Source organism: Lygodium microphyllum, chromosome 5 (genome assembly GCF_053477565.2).
Source record: "Lygodium microphyllum isolate KBCC chromosome 5, Lygodium_microphyllum_v1.1.10, whole genome shotgun sequence".
NCBI classification, from domain to species: Eukaryota; Viridiplantae; Streptophyta; class Polypodiopsida; order Schizaeales; family Lygodiaceae; genus Lygodium; species Lygodium microphyllum.
In genome coordinates, this window is record NC_141139.1 from 134,889,041 (window position 1) to 134,907,002 (window position 17,962).

Genomic DNA, 17,962 nt, shown 5'->3' on the forward strand with positions numbered 1-17,962 from the left:
CTACTCTCTAGTGAAATAATAATGAACCGCCATGTGCCATGTCCAAGGGGTGATGATAGGATTGCCAAGGGCAACGTCACTTTAGTTGTCGCAGAGTAGATAATTGTAGGCGACTCGCAAGGAAACTGTAATGCGACTAACAAGTTCCTTAAATAGACGGCCTCCGTAGAGCCATCGAAGAGAGTCCGATAGTCTGCCTCGGCCATGAAAGCCACCACACTCTCTTGCTTATGGCTAGCCCAAGAGATAGGTGCCATGCCCGTTCTTTGTTCCATCGACTAAACCCCCCTAACCATCAGCTCCACCCCTTCCTTCTGGGTTACCTATTGGCACCCCTTCTTCGTCTTCGACTCCATCCCCCCCTCCATCCCCTTCTGCTCCTCTTCCCCTCTTGATGGATCCTTCTATTTCTTCTCGTTAAGAGTTTCTACTCCTTCCCAGTCTCTCAAGTGTCTTCTAGAGAACTTGAGCCATCTGAAAGGGAGTTATTTTCTTCTTATGAGAGCTATACCTTTACCCAATGAGAAGAAGTCCCTTTCCCAAATAGATGCATTACATGTATGGGAGACCTTTCAATCTCCCTTGCAACAAGATAAATCTATCATCTATTTAGCAATCTAGCCGGCTCATGAGTGAGTCTGAGCATATTTCCAATGGGCCCAGTATTTTAGTGTTATTTAGGTATTTTTTCTTTGTCATTATCATGGTGATTTGGATATTTATTGTTGGCCAACCTAATCACATCATAAACTTATTTTTTGCCTTTATATTTATGGCTCCCTCCTCCACCTTCTATTATTCATCACTTACATATTCCAGTGCATGCCCTCTTGGAGAGAGGGAACTGGTACCAATGTCCACGAAGCCAGCAACTCACTGTTGTTGTCACGAGAACATAAAATTTTGAGATACTTTAATCTTGCTAATAACATTCAATTAAGTTATTAATCAAAATGTGCAAGGTTGTTCAACACGTGATACACATGGCAGTTATTTCATGGTAACAGGCCAAGGACCCCAAGGATGCAATGGATGTCAAAGGCAAAAGTTGTGATAAGTTATGCCAGCTAGCCTTTGGGGCAAGATTGTTCAACACATGATGCACATGGCAGTTATTTCATGGTAACAGGCCAAGGACCCCAAGGATGCAATGGATGTCAAAGGCAAAAGTTGTGATAAGTTATGCCAGCTGGCCTTTGAGGGTCAATTGGTGTCAATTTTGACCCTAGGACAGTTATTTGGTAAATAAGTATCAATGGTGAAACTAGGAATTAACATTAATTGATTAATGCCAATGTAAGGATCAACAAAGGTTGAAGAATACTCTAGGTTGCAAATGGCCTGGCCAATTTTATTATGGATGGACACATTTAATTTTGGGCAAGGTCAAAAGAGCTAATATTAATTTTTAGGATTATTTAATTTTGAAAATTAATTAAATGGCTCGATAATGCTAAAAAATGGGTTTAGAAGGCTACCACTTGGTATGGCAAAAATGCCCATGCAAACTGAGAAATCGTCTTTGGGGACTGGGTCTCAGTCATTCAGCCGATTTACAGCTTGGGAGAGGAAGAGAGAGAGATGTTGGTTCATTTTCTGATCAGAGAACAACAATTTGCTGCAAGAGACAGCCATCTAGAGGTCTCAGTAGGCAAGGGACAGCAAGGAGTCACCTTCCAAGGGCTGGCAACAGCATTGCTGATCAAGTGACAACATTTTGGAGATGCTTGGTAATAACTAACCACATTAAATGCAGACTAGAGTAGGCAACAAGTAGAATTTAGGGTTGCTCGCGAAGAAAATCAGTTCTCTCTCTCATCTTGGCTTTCTTTCACCTTCTCTAATCGGTTCTCAGAATATCTCAGCATTTCTCATCCATTTTGAGCAAATCTCAATCAAATTTGGTGGACAGCAGAGAGATCTCTGATGTAAACTCTAAATTTCTGTAGAAATTAGGGTCTAGCAGCCACCCTGGGACCCGTGCCAATAGGAGAAGGTATTGTATACTGAAGTCAATACCTCCACTTCGTGCAATTGACAAGGATTTCAAATACCAGGCCATAAATTGTGAATTGGGACAACATTAGGCCAATTGGTGGTTCCATTTGTATGCACAGCAAGGCTCTTTTGGAGCAACAAGGGAGATTGCAAAATCTCAACTTGTACTCAACCCATGAGCAATTAAAGTTTAAAAAGTACTGAAAGGAGCACCACTTTTGGGGCCAATATCCAAGATTGTTAAGGTAATGTGTACATGTCAATTTGTCATGAGGACATGTATTTTTAAAACCTCACTTAACATGTGGATTAATTTTTAATCACATGATTAAGTAAATGTTACCCATGTGAGATGTAACTAGGATTAGAGTAAATTTACGAGCCTCGAACTCCAGAAAATCACAAGATATCAAAGGCAAAAGTTGCTATAAGTTATGCCGCTAAGATACTTGGTGGTATCTGGTGCCAATTGTTGGCCTAGTTCATTCATTTGGCCATAAGTGTCAATTATGACACTAGAGAAATGTCATTTAATGGTATCTAACGTCAATCTGATAGTTAAAGATGGCACGAAGACACTTAGGAATGAAAGTTTTCTAGCCAATTTAATTATTGGCCACTCATATTATTTTTCTATGCACTGAAATAATTATCAGATTAATTTTCAATATTTAAAGACTGAAAATTAATATTTAGTTATGGATAATGCTGAAAAAACCATTTGGCAAGATTGCCACTTTCAAAAATACCCATAAAAGCTTGCAAAACGTCTTTAGAGATTAGAGAGGGATATTTTTAATACATTCAACCTGCAAGAGAGAGGGAGGATATGTTGTTGGTCTGATCTACAACAATTGAAGACCATTTGAGGTAGCCAAGGGTAGGAGAAGACAAATCGACAGTAGGTGACAGCACCTTAGGCTGTTGAGACAAGGCAACAGCAGTAAATGATTGATTTTCTTCAGTTCTTCATAAAGAACGTGTGAATTCTCTCCTCAACCTTCTCTCTCATTTCTCAGTCTTTCTACAGCCTTGCTTCGAAGATTACAGCATTGAGATCACCAAAGGCTGAGAAATTTCAGATTTCCCTACTATAAACCCTATCTGCAACAAAATTTAAGGCTTAGCAACAGCTTTGGGAAGCGTGCCAAAAATTGGAAACTCCATGACTTGGATTCAATAGGGCTGAAGCTGTTTTCAATCAAATTCAAGTGGAGGGACTAGCAAATCAATGAATTTGGAGCATTTTCCATCTCCATCAAAGCAGGTGAAAGCCAATTGACTGCCCGAATCAATGGGCAAATAAAATTGAAGACTTGCTTGTCATTTAGGACAGCAAGGGGAGTTGGAATATCAAAAGGGATTAGAAAAATCCCATTGTACATCAACTTCTTCGATTAAGTTAAAGAAATACTGAAAGTGGCACCAAGTTTGGGGCCAACAGAGTGTCCATTGTCCAAGGTTGTAAGTTGATTTACTTTTCTCAGTTTTGTAATAAATGTTGTTGTTGTAACTAGGTTGTAATCAAGGAATTACCACCCATCCATGGAAGGAAGGTCGGTTTCACAATTTATGTTTATTTTGCTGAATGATGTAATTGAGTGCTTAATCAAGGAATTGCCACCCTTTCCAAGAAGAAATGATGGTTTCAGTTGTACGTAATTGTCTCGCCTTTGGTATATGGATTCCATTTCCCAAGCATGTCTTTAAGTTCTCCTTTGCAATGTTATTGGGTTTTCTCTTTATTCTCTCTTATGCCTTGTGTTTAGCAATTTATTTCAACATTCTTCTATGCTCCATCCACTTCTGAAATGGTACCAGATTTCAAGATCTACATTTGCGTTCCTATCTTCTACTAATTACTGATCATCTGTGTCTACTGCAGCAACTGGGCAACCATTTTCTGGGACTTTTCAGCCTTCAAATCTCTGTGTTTTGCTACTGCGATCACCTTCCACGGTGTGTTGCCTGCATGTAATGCTGTTACCAGCTGCGTTCACTGATTTTCTGCATTATTTTAATGCTGGCAACAGTATTGAAAACTTCTTTGTCTGCATTTTAACCTGCAGCATTTGCAATTTCAACCTCTTGGGCTCCTGTAGGCTGGGCAACAGGGTTTTCAGCCTCTATCCATCTTTGATTGGCTGATTATTTCCGATTTTTGCAGCTTTCGTGATCAATTATCCTCAACACTACATGTGAACTCAGAAGTGTGCAATTTGTGCTGTGTTTGGCTGTACTCTCTCTCTCTATCCCTCATCTTCTCTTCCTATCCTCTCCAAATGACGACTCCCTACCATTCTCCTGATAAACTTCACAGCCCTGATTACTTAACATGGAGTGCTGTTATGAAAGCATGGTTTGAGCAAAAGCAATATGGTACATTGTTTCTAGAGCTATTGAGCATCCTCGGCACCCCACTTCTCTTCTAGCTGATTTCAATGAGGACAACCACGAGGAAGCTATGCTTACATGGGATTCTGATGATGCCTGTGTATATTCTGCTCTTCTTCATTGTTGCATCTCTAAAAAGGTTCTTCTGGCAGGTCACCTCCTACAAGACGGCTTTAGTGATATGGGTGAAGCTTCAGATATTGTACAAGGCTGCCTTGACCATGCGGCCAGTTGCCCTTTATGGACAGCTCCAGCACATGAAGTTTGAGTTGAAGGATACTATCCAGTCCTTCTTGCTTCGTGTTGCATAGGTACAAGATCAACTTCGTTACATGCAATCCACCCTTCTCGAGGCTCATCTTGTGGGGATTGTCTCTACAAGCTCCCTCTAGAGCTTGATGGAGTAGCCAGGGCTTTGCAAGCCCAGATGTCATCAACACCAATAAGCTTTACACATATATCTTTGATGTTGCTTGAGTATGAGGCATCTTTTCAATTACAAGGAAGGTTTCCATCCCAGTATGGTGGCTCCAATGAGGCATTTGCAGCTTCAAAGAGAGGTGACAAGAAGAAGTTGAAGGCCCAGTGTTATCATTGTGGTAAGAAGGAACATTTGCACAAGGATTGCAAAGAGTTAGTGGCTTCCAAGAAGAAGAAGAAGTAAGGTATGGACTCCTCTGCCAAGTCACCCTCCTCCTCTCCAACTCCGACTCAAATCCTCCAACCAAGGCCCACACCAAGGCATGAAAGGGATCATCTTCTTCAAACCAAGGGAAGGGCTTGGCAGCCCCTCCTTCTAGTGCTTTCTAGTGCAAGTGATACGGTCATTCCTCACCACTCTCCAATGCCAAAGGGAGTGAGAGAGTGGTGAGGTGGGATAGGTGAGCCTCATCTACATAGGTATACAAGTGCACAAGTTCCAGAGAGGGACTTCCCTAATGCATCAACTGAAGTCTAGTAGATTTTGAAAAGGCACCAGGATTAAATTGTGATGGGCTATTACTTGACAAAGAGCAAGATTGGCTCCTTGTCCAAGCTTGCATGAGGGGACACTTTGATGGTCTTGATTAAAGGCAAGGAATCCATAGTCACATATATTCCGAGGCCTTTTTGACAAGATGATCATGTATGCTATTGCAAGGCATTGTTAACAGACACAGAGCCCTATAATGATTCTTCTCTATTTTCGAGAGCTCGCATGATTGACATTGACATCAAATTCTCTTTGAGGCACCTTGGTGGTAGCTTGATCACCCATTGCCTGGGTATCCATGGTTGTATTTTGGTGGTCTTTGTTGTATGAACTATGATGAGTCATTATCATTGCATCATTGTATTGTATCAAATCACCCAAGATCTGAGAGAGAACGTTAGCAATCTAGTCAACTTGTGAGTGAGTCAAGGCATGTGTTGAAGTGGGTTGGGCATTTTAGTGTTATTTAGGTAGTTTTTAGTTTATCATTATGATGGTGATTTAAACATTTATTGTTGGACTGACCGACATTAAATATTGGCCGACCTTATCACATTATTGACATATTTCTTGCCTTTATATTGTGCCTCTCTCCTCTGCAGTCTATCATTCATCGCTTGTAAATTCCAGTGCATGCCCTGTTGGAGAGAGGGAGCCAATGCCAATGCAAATGCAGCTAGTGACTCACTATTATACACGACTGTCTCATGTTTAGTATATGGATTCCATTTCTCAAGCATATCTCTAAGTTCTACTTTGCAGTGTTTTTATGTTTTCTCTTTTCTCTCTTCTGTCTTGTGTTCAACAGTTTATTCAGCATTATTCTATAGTTCCATTGTTGCATCCACTTCTAACATCATCATTCATTAGTGGTATGAATGGCTCATAGAGAATGCAAATGTTACTCACTTTCTTGCGATCCCTTCCGACCCACATAGATCAGCCAAGCTATAGGCCCAATGAGATAGTTCACTTTGTGTAAAGCATGATCACGAGCCTGCTACAGTTGATGAGGTTCTTGCACAAGATATATGGCATCATGCTATGGAAGAGGAGCTTGATACCATCGCACATAATCAAACTTGGGAGCTTTCCGCATCCACGGAAGCGAAAAGGTGATGTTAGCAATGGTGTGTGTCTTGTGTGGTCATCTCCTGCTTGTGAGCTTCAATCCAAGTTAGATGAGGACATTAGGGGCTCTGACATTGTCTTTGTCTGTCATTTTATGTGTTTCAGACACTTTAGATGGAGGGCACATTTGTGCATTTCATTTTGTGCACTTTTGGATATTTTTTTGGGGGTTTGACCACATTTAAGATTTTCCCTCTTTTTTGCCTATATATAGGTGGCCTATCCTCTCACTTTCATTATCCATTATCCATCATTGATCCTTCATGATCAACCGGCCCTCCTCATTTTCTCATTCCCCCAACTACCATTTGGCGCCCATACTAACGCGTAGAGCTACGTGTCGGGGTTGACCATTGCAACCTTGTACCTTCAGCCATTGCAGTCACATTGTTCCTTCTCTCTCCTACATTCTCTCTTTGTCTCCTCTCAATATTCACTTTCCTCTTTCCATTGCCCATGATCACCCAGCCCTCCTCATTTTCTCATTCCCCCAACTACCATTTGGCGCCCACACTGATGCGTAGAGCTACGTGTTGGGGTTGACCATTGCAACCTTGTACCTTCAGCCATTGCAGTCACATTGTCCCCCTCTCTCTCCTACATTCTCTCTTTGTCTCCTCTCCATGTTCACTTTCCTCTTTCCATTGCGCACTCTCACATGGTAGGGTATTAGAGCCACATGTGGGAACTAAAGATCTTGAAGAGAAGTGTGTTATCCGTGACAAAGCTTGCCAGGAGTCATTCCCACGTGCTACAAACATTGCGCTTGGAGTCAAACAAGGCAGGGCAGCTTGTTTCCAGCCCGTTTTGAGAAGGCCCATGGTGGAGCCCTCGCAATCACTCATACATAACACCCTATAAAAGAGAGTCACGACAATTGCGATCCCACAAACTCTTTGCCAGAATTGCTCATCGAGCCACAAGCGCTGCATGGCTTTTGCCTCCTCTGTCTCATGCTCATCCCACTCATTCCATAGAGTGAACATCACGCGCCTCATAATGGCACTCCAATAGCAACCATATATAAGCAAAGCGAGTTGAAGAAGGCTTCTTCAACTCAAGCATACTATGCTCACAATATATCGCAAGCACCTTCACCTTCACCGCAAAGAAGATGACAGCTAATATAGCCTTATGCACCACCCTCTTCACCCATTTGAGCTTCCCAATGTCCTCCATAAGCAATTCCAAACAATGACTTGCACATGCAGTCCACACTATTGAAGGATACTCGGCCTCAAGCAAATGGCCCATGCACCGACAAAATTGGATGTAGTCGGTAACGACTTGCACCACGTTTGACGGGCCCACCTATAACCACATCATACATGGCACAAATTCAAAATGATGATAAGGAAAGCTTCAGGGGAACGTGAAGTAAAAATTATCATGTCATTTTGCTTCCCCTCTTACCAATGTCTACGGCCCACAAAAAAAAGGTGCCGAGTGGACATGAAACGAGTATGTTGAGGATTGCCACTTTTGCCAATGCCACAACCGTAAGCAAATGTGGAGTCAGCACATTTTAGGTTTCCTCACAAGTAGACATAGGTGTGGGTGTTGTCATCGATGCGCCACATTCCTCCTCTAGTGGATCCCTCTCTCATCTTGGAGAGAATCTTCTCCACAATGTGTCAAGGGATCACCTTGCATGCGGCAACTTGCCCCTCGTCTTGGAAAAATGTTGAAGAAGTCGGGTGGCACCACTTGTGTAGTGCTTCCCGCAATACTTGCGGACTTCTTTGTGTCCTCCACATGGATGGCATGCAAGTTGAAGGCCTCATACTTCTCTCGTGTCATGATGCCAACTTCCAAGGTGTGAAGGCAAGGCTCGATAGAGAGAAGAGAGTCAAGACTCATCACTCTAATCGGCAACCATGATGATGCTTGAAGAGGACGGGGATGGGAGAAAGAGGAGAGAGAGAGAGAGAGCTTTAGAGGCTTGAAGACCCAAGAGGGATGGGGTGGGAAGATGATGCTTCAAGAGGGAGGGGATGGGGGGAAGAGGAGATCATTCTTGAAGACAAGAGGGTGGTAGAGATGAGCCTTGAGGAGAGAGCGAGACTTGAGAGAGACTAGAGTGTGCAAATGAGCCCCAAGTCCACAACCCATCTCTTTTGGTCAAATGCTGCACCGGCCCCCGTGAAAATGCATCGAAATCGTGCTGCATAACCAATTTTTGTCTGCATGATGGCTGATAAAAATGCCCCAAAAATATCGTACGAATTTGTATGGTGCCATATGGTCACGTACAGTACGAACCGTACAATACAAGCCCATCCGTACATTGTACAAAGGCAACTATGACTCTACCTCTACTTTGTCACCTGCTATTTCAACTGAAACAATGTTTCTACACATTTATCAAGTGGAGAAGCCTTCTTTGACTCTCTTCCTCTGAGCAGCCTTAGCTCATTGCCGGTGGTGCATCGAGTCCTATGACTCCTCAAGGCGATTTGTTACAAGTTCTCTGGCCATCAAAAGATATCATCACCACATAACCGGTTTTTATCCGCATGATGGGTGGCAAAAATGCACCAAAAATATCGTATGAATTTGTCAGGTGTTGTACGGGTACATACGGTACAAACCTACAATTGCCTCTATTGTCTGACCATTCATCGAGCTTTGTAAGGTGTTGTACGGGTACGTACGGTACAAACCTACAATACAAACCTTGCCTCTATTGTCTGACCATTCATCGAGCTTTGTTTCTAAGGCCCTCTATATGTTCCTGACTTGGGCTTCTCTCTCCTCTCAGTTCATGCCACATGGCCTTCCTAGATTTATGACTCTTGTCTTCACCAAGCCAGCAGACGTCTTTGTTGGGGATTCTTCTACAAGCCACTTTTATGACAAGTTGGCAAGAGAGGGGGCTATGTATACTCCATTTCCCTTCCATTATGCAAGTTCCTAACAATTGTCTCATAGTTGGGTTAGAGGCTTGGCTTAGCCATCCACAACTTGAGTTTTTTGGAGTGATCCATTTAAGGCCTCTCAATTTCCATTGCCCTTTGGTGGCCTTCTGTCTGATCGAACATTTCTATGGAGAGAGAATCTTGTTTCTTGGCTAGCTTTGTTCATTGACGAACTACATCGACACTAGCACTCTTCTTGCCACCCTCGGATCTGCATCTCTTTTGGCCTTCCGCCACATCCAAGATCTGAGAGGGGGTGTTGGCAATCGTGTGTGCCTTACGAGGTCATCTCCAGCCTATGAGCCTTAGTCTGAGTCAAATGAGGGCATTAGGAGCTCTGACATGTTTGTCTATCATTTTATGTATTTTAGACACTTTAGATAGAGGGCATATTAGTGCATTTATTTTTGTGCACTTTTGGCTAATTTTTAAAGGGTTTAACCACATTTAGGATTTTCCCTCTTTTTCGCCTATACATAGGTGGCCTATCCTCCCACTTTTATTATCCATTGTCCATCATTGATCCTTCATGATCAACTAGCCCTCCTCATTTTCTCATCCCCCCTCCTACCGTCTGATGCCCACACTAATGCATAGAGCTACGTGTGGGATTGACTGTTGCAACCTTATACCTTCAGTCATTATAGTCACATTGTTCCTTCTCTCTCCTACGTTCTCTCTTTGTCTCTTCTCCGTATTCACTTTCCTCTTTCCATTGCACACTCTCACAAGTGATTGGTGTGAAGTGGGCCTTTAAGATCAAGTATTTAGCTAATGGCTCCTTGAACAAGCATAAAGCTAGGCTTGTTGCCAAGGGTTTTGCAAAGCATGCAAGTTTGGATTATATAAATACTTTCGCACCTACTGCCCATATATATACTATTTTGGCTATTTCACCTCTCACAACCCTTCACCATTTCAAACAGACGTAAAGTCTACCTTGTTGAATGACATTATTAAGGAGGAGATTTATGTTTCACATCCTCCTAGTTTTCCTATGTAGGGGAAGGAGGATCATGTCCATAGATTATGGAGGACTTCCTATGGCCTGAATCAAGCTTCGAGAGCTTGGTACTAGAGGATTGATCGATTCTTCTTTCAAAGTGGCTTCCATCGATCTAATTATGATCCCAACCTTTATTACAAGGTTGAGGGTGATAGGTGTATTTTAGTCATCTTGTATGCGGACGACTTGATTATCATAGGGAGTGACACACAAGAGGTTGATCGGACTTGTGAGATCTTGTAACAAGAGTTTGGCATGGCAGACTTTGAGATCCTTCACTTCTTCCTTGGTTTGGAGATCTATAAAATGGCACCTATAGAAACACCAATCAGCCAGATTTTGACTAGCCTACTACACATTTACGATCCAGCAGCTGTCACCATTGTTTGCAGCTGTGTTTGCTGCTATTCAAGGCTGCTTAGCTGCCCATAACAGTCCTCCCACTGTCACCCACTGTTTCCAGCCCCGCGTTTACTGCCAAAAGGCCATCTACACCTTGCTGCCATCTGCATTTTCATGGCAGCGAGGCTGCCAATCTCCAACTGCTGATTTGATCATCTGAAAACTGATGTTGTCTTCTGTCAGAAGTGGTGCAGCAATGGAAGCATAAACATGTGCTGAAATAAACTGCTGAAACACAAGACAAAAGAGAAAAGAAAAGTACAGATGAGAACTCAAATGTATGCTTAGGAAAAGGAATCCATATATCATACACGAGACTGTCGCATACAACAATGAGTCACTAGCTACGTGGGCACCAGCACCAGCATCGGCTCCTCTCTCCACAAGACCTCCAGGTGGTGAACTGACTGACTGAGGAGGAGCCCAAAATATATAGGCATGAATAATGCCATAAAATATGTTAGGTCGGCCAGCATTTAATGTTGGCCGACTGGCAATAATAAATGCCATAAAGCATAAAATGCTACACAATAAAAATGCCTAAAATATCTACATAATGTGCCCACCCATAATACATGCTTAGACTCACACATGAGCTGACATACTCTACTAACACCCTCTCTCAAATCATGGGTGATCTAATATAATGATAAAGGACTCATCATAGTCCATACAATAGAGAACCACCGAGTAGAACCATGGATACCTAGGTAGTGGGTAATCAAGCCATCACCACCAAGGTGCCTCGGAGAGAACGTGATGTCGATATCGATCGTACTAGCTCCTGAAGATAGAGAAGATCGTAGCAGCTCTCAATGCCTGTCAACAATGCCACTGATGTAGCACACATGACCATCCTATCACCAATGCCACAACGCATAAATGACCATGAATCCCTCTCCTTTGGCCATACCACCAAAGTGTCCCCTCATGTGAGCTCCAGACGAAAGCCACCCGTTCTGTCTCGAGTAACCAGCCCATCATGAGCCTAGATGTCAACCCTAGCTCCAAGATTTGAACCTGCCAAACTTCGGTCGATGCATCAAGGATGTCCCTCTCTGGATCCTGTGCATCTGCCCCATCTCACCACCCTCTCACACTTCCTCTCTGACACTGGAGAGTCCTGAGGTGCAGCTGCCCCATCTCACCACCCTCTCACACTTCCTCTCTGACACTGGAGAGTCCTGAGGGATGACCTCGTCACCACCACTAGAAAGCAGCAGAGGAAGGGGTGTTGAGCTAAAAATGAATTAGCTTTACTTAAACAGCCTCAAACTTGCTTAATTAATGAAGAAACATTGTTTATCTAAAAGAAACGCGATCCTAGAGAGTTTTTGTGTCCCATAAGCACAAACCCACTTGGGAGGGCCCAAACTTTCTATAAATATGTATGCTTCCCTCCATTCAATCAACAATCTCGTTTTTGTAGATTCCAAGTGTTTCAGCTTGCTGCCCACACCCCGTTCATAGAGGTCATCTCAGCCAAAGCTGTCCATAGCTATCTACATCAGTTGGCGCTTGGTTTCCAACCCTCTCCTCACAGTTTGGAGCTGATCCTAACCACAGGCGATTGTTGTTCCTGCACAGACCTGCTACCATACCGCCTGCCACATCATCTGCAGCCTACATTTGGCAGTTTTCTCTCTCCTCCAACTAACGCCCAACTTCTATAGGCTGTCGCCAAGTTGTCCAGCCTATGTTTGTTGGCAGTTTTTAGCATTTCTCTCTCCTGCAGACTATCCTGCCTACGTTTATTAGACTCTCTCTCTTGCTACTTACGTTTTTAGTCTCTCTCTCCTCACTGTCGTCTGCATCAGATCCAGCTTCTCACTGCTGCGTTTGCTGGTATTCGACATCCGAAGGCTGCCTTCCTACATTCAGGATCCATTTAGAGTACAACACTCTCTCCAGCTCATTACCCCTGCCCTGATCCTTGAGATACAGGAGTTCGAGGTTCAATATTCATTCACTGCATAGTGTGTTTGCTGCATGAGCATTGTATATTCAGCAGTTATATCACTTCAATTATTTTATGTGTTCATTGTCTCTGAGTTACCCTAACCCTAACTGTATTCTTTTATCAATCTGTGCTTTGTCGTACGATTGTTATTTGTGTTTATGTGCCAGAGTATTTCTTTACAATTTCTTTATAAGGGGCCACCAAGCCCTTCCCACAATCCGAATAAGAGGATCCCTTCCGCGCCTTGGACTTCGCCTTGGCCGGGGGATCGGAGTCGGAATCCAAGGCAGATGATGACTCATTGGAGCAGTCTGCATCCCACTTTCTCTGTTGCTTTTTTTTCTTCCTGGAAGTCACTAACTCTTTGCAATCCTTCTGCAAATGGCCCTTCTTACCAAGCCTTCAACTTCTTCGTCTTCAAACCCCTCTCTGAAGCTACAAGAGCCTCATCTGAACCTCCATAATGTGACGGAAGCTGCCCCGCTAGCCACAAAGTTGCCACATGGTCAAGCAACATAGAGAACATATGAAGAAAACTGACAAGAGTCGTAGATGTCCGCACTCGTAAAGCATTCACCACTCCATCAAACTCTTCAGGAAGCTTGTAAAGTATCATACCAACAAGATGTGCCTCTCATAGGGCGGATTGTATAGTCTGAAGCTGGTCCTGGATCTCGGTAACTAGGAGGAGAAATGATTGAATCGTATCTTTGGTTTCAAACTTCAATTGCTAGAGTTGGCCATAGAGAGTAACAACCCTCATGGTGGAAGGAGCCTCGTACATCAACTGCAACTTCGACCATACTTTTGAAGCTGTCCTGCAGGAGGTGACCGCCGAGAGGACGACTTTGGAAATACACCGAAGGAAGGTCGAGTAAGCATGGGCATCATCCGAATCCCATGTAAGCAATGCTTCCTCATAGTTGTCTTCATCAAAATCAACTAGAACAGAAGAAGGCCGTTGAGGACATGCAATAGCTCCGCAAACCACGTACCATAACCACTTCTGGATGAACCAGGCCTTCATCACCGCACTCCACGTGTGATAATCAGGTCCGTGGAGCTTGTTATCACTGAATGTACATGGAGGAGCCATCTGCAGAGGATTTAGAATAGAAGTAGAGAAAAAAAGGTATTTGGAGAGGAAACACAGCCAAAACACGAGCACAGACTACAAAAAACAAGAGTTCACATACAGTATAACCCAAAATCTGACCAAAAGAAGACAAAATTTGTTGCAAAAAATCAAGAAATCAGTCCACAAGTAAAACAAGTCGCCTGTATAGAGCAGCAGTCACCTGATTAACAAGGGTGAAAACAGTCTTCAAATCAACAAGAAAACACAACAGGAGCACAAATCCTGAAATCTGATACCATGTCAAAAGTGGTGCAGCAATGGAAGTATAAACATGTGCTGAAATAAACTGCCGAATCACAAGACAAAAGAGAAAAGAAAAGTACAAATGAGAACTCAGATGTATGCTCGGGAAATGGAATCCATATATCAGACACGAGACTGTCACATGTAACAGTGAGTCACTGGTTGCGTGGGCACCAGCACCGGCACCGGCACCGGCTCCTCCTCCTCTCTCCACGGGACCTCCAAAACACAAGTAAAACAGGTCACCTATATGAAGCAGCAATCACCTGATCAACAAGGGTGAAAACAGTCTTCAAATCAGCAAGAAAACACAGTAGGAGCACAAATCCTGAAATTTGATACCATGTCAAAAGTGGTGCAGCAATGGAAGTATAAACATGTGCTGAAATAAACTGCTGAAACACAAGACAAAAGAGAAAAGAAAAGTACAAATGAGGACTCAGATGTATGCTCGGGAAATGGAATCCATATATCAGACACGAGACTGTCACATAAAACAGTGAGTCACTGGTTGCGTAGGCACCGGCACCGACACTGGCTCCTCTCTCCACGGGACCTCCAGGTGGTGAAGTAATTGCCTGATGAGGAGAAGCCCAGAATATATAGGCATGAATAATGCCATAAAATATGTCAAGTCGCAGCAATAAATACCATAAAGCATAAAATGCTACACAATAAAAATGCCTAAAATATCTACATAATGTGCCCACCCATAATACATGCTCAGACTCATACATGAGCTGACACACACTGCTAACATCTTCCACTCAACTGGACCTGCATTTTTAGCAGTCTGGACTGAGACTCAGTTGCCACCTAGCTCACCTCATCCTCAATCCACCCGAGACACAGAGATTGAGACCCATCGTATCATACCAGCATAAATCTGATTAGTCATTCATTCATTCATCACTCTGTGTCCCCTTCTTCTTAAATTCTATTGCTTTCACTATGTTTGTCACATATTGAGTTCTCTATCTCTATTCAAGCATTTCTTTACAAACACGAAATCAAAAATCTCATAAGATTGATCAATTCATCACCTAAACACCAACAACATATTGGCCCAAAATCTTTGCAGCCCTTGCAGCATTTCTTTGATCTTTTTCAAAAATCATTAAATACATCACATAACTTGGAAACTTTTGATACCAACAGCATATATTAGCATTCTACACAAGCTATCCTTGATCCCTCTACATCAGCCCTGAAATGCAAGCACAAACATGTAAAACCAGCAGTGTGTGTCAGATCAGCCAAGAGAGTGCAATCCGATTCTCTTGCCACGTGACTTGCAATAATGAGCATGTAACTAGCCACTGCCACATTCCATATGACAGCCAAATCATCACAAGATCAGTCACATGACTACGAATCCAACTTCCCAACTCAGCAGCCAGCCAACATCACTAGAAAATCAATCACCACAATTGCTTCAAATAGCCATTGCCATGCCAAACCTATGTGTGTCTTGTCCTTGCCAACAAAAGCTAAAACAATAAATCAGTTTTGAAAACTCTTTGGAAACTTTGACTCTTTAATTTTAAAAGTACAAAAGCATTTTTTTTCTATATGTAAAATCTAGGAAGTTACTTCCTTGATTAAATAAATCAGATGCCATGTCACCATAGTGAGTATGCTCATATTTATAGTCAAATGTGTCATCTTGGAATCCTCTTTCCAATTACATTGTTTTAATGAATAAGTTACATCTTCAATAGAATCCCTGATTCCTGATCCAGTAATAATTTGGTAGTGCATTGTGCATCATACAATCCTATACACCTTCCATCTCTTTGCCCACCACTATTACATATCAGGTTATACCCTGATACACTAGGTTTAGAGTTTAACAAGGCAATGCGTAGTCATAGATTGTCAATTACTTGAGGCCAAAACAACCAATCCATTATTGTAGGTCTTGTGGCAGTATCAGGTCTACTTCAAGATACACAACCATTGTTCACTAACCACTGTATCGTTCTCTTACAACCAACCTTGAAACTCCAAGTGCACCATGCAATTGCATGCATGATGGAAATGAGAAGCATATTTCATTCTATCATGTCACAAAGAGGATAGGAATCTCCTCATGTTGACCCATGTTCATTACTAGCTCTTCAAGCTGCTCAATCATCCCAACCATACCTCATACATCAATGCTTGAAGCCTCACCGAAGCTCGTTTACAGATCTACTGCACGTGTTGCTCTAGACATCCACAATGAGGACCACTCCATTGCATGTCCATAGCAGCTAGCCACTTTCTATTCTCTGTGACTCGCTCAGTTCAACCACTCCATTGCATGTCCATAGCTACTGTGTATTCTCTCTATGACTTGCTCAGTTCAAGTGTTGTGAATGTCCAGTGATGTTTCATTGGTTTAGATGTTTCCTAGGAAACCCAATCTTTGCAGTGTTTCAATTGAATTTGAAGAATATGGAGGGAAGATTAATTGGGTTCAATGATTCTACGGCTTGAAACATTTCAGTTGAGTGCAAACCTTGTGAAAGTCAAAATTGTTGAGATGATCACAAGAAGCAACTTGAGCACATATTTGAAATCACCAGCCTCTAATATCCAACAATTATCACTATGATAAATAAAACACAACTATTTAAGGTAGCAAATTTCAAAACTGCACATAATGTTTGTTTTTGGCTTGTATGGAAGAGTAAGAATTGAATCCTTGCAACATAAGTAAACCTGAAAAGTGAAGAGCCCGAATTGCACGTGTCTGAGGAAATCCCATGACCTCCATCTCCTGAAGCATTTCCTTGTTAACCTCAGCAACTTTTAAATCTGCATATCCAAGGAACAAGGATATGGAACTGCAACCACTGCATTCCTAAAAATGAAGAGGCATGCTTGTGCAGTAGAAACCTGGACTAATTGACATAACATGCGTGCATACCTGTGGCTTCTGCAGAATTCGTTGAGCTATTACTGGCACCATCATCTGGCTTCATTTCCAGTGAAATCGGCTTCGCTGCTTCAGCAGTTTTGTCATCGTACTCCCCATGCCCTGTCCTCTTTGTGTGAAGATCACATTCCTGCCATGGAAACAAAGGAGATTCCTTTATTGATAAAGATGGCAAACACTATGGTCTAAGTACAACAAGCGTTGCATTTTTCAAGTTCAGCTCAATGGCAACGACGTAACTGTCTTAGTCCGGCAGGGCTTTCCACATGTTCTGCAGACAAGGTTCACAACCTGTTCCAGATCGACCATTCACAAAAATTAGAAGTAGAATAAAAGGCAGCAAATGAAACAAATCAGAGATTTGGTACATAAGTTGCAATGCAAGCAATCAATCTGCGCGATCCGACTGAGCAAAGGGTAAACACTTAGGTGAGCGGGAATCAAGAGATGTCTTACTGCTTCGGTGGACTCTGCAAAGTCAGTATGGCCTGTGATCTCCGCGTGCTCTTGAACTTCCTGGACGCTCCGTAACTGAGCTTGGCATATGCCGCAGGTCATCGACAGAGCAGCCATGGCAAGGCAAGCTAAGAGGAGAGCAACCCCTTACAAGAGTGCCTACACGAGACGAGTACTTTTATTAAGGAAGACGTTGGAGGAACACAAAAAGTCCCCAACCCAAGAAAAAGTAAAGGTAAATGTTAAAAAAAGAGCAAAACTTTAAGACCTCCATGGTCTCCAAAGACCACGAGTCCCAGACCTTACAAAACTTGCAACCAAGCTTGTAGCTATCTCGATCGCCTAAAGCACCTTGCATCCTAATGATCATTGGACTCTTTTGCTCCAATAAACATGTGGATGGATAGTCGTGCCTTGCAA

The 17,962-nt window shown here is 42.7% G+C and overlaps 1 protein-coding gene across 1 annotated transcript in view; it reads right to left on the reverse strand.

Annotated features, from left to right (window-relative positions):
* The window catches only part of LOC148036438 (ubiquitin-associated (UBA)/TS-N domain-containing protein), a 58,416-nt gene extending 40,665 nt beyond the window's left edge, over window positions 1–17,751 (reverse strand). The window contains exons 1-4 of the mRNA XM_087678427.1: window positions 17,543–17,751; window positions 17,327–17,377; window positions 17,078–17,216; window positions 16,870–16,965 (exon numbers count right to left, since the gene is read on the reverse strand). Of these exons, the coding sequence (XP_087534553.1) occupies window positions 16,870–16,965; window positions 17,078–17,216; window positions 17,327–17,377; window positions 17,543–17,659 (403 nt within the window). The 5' untranslated portion in view covers window positions 17,660–17,751. The remainder of the gene's footprint in view (window positions 1–16,869; window positions 16,966–17,077; window positions 17,217–17,326; window positions 17,378–17,542) is intronic.
* Window positions 17,752–17,962: the final 211 nt, after the last annotated feature.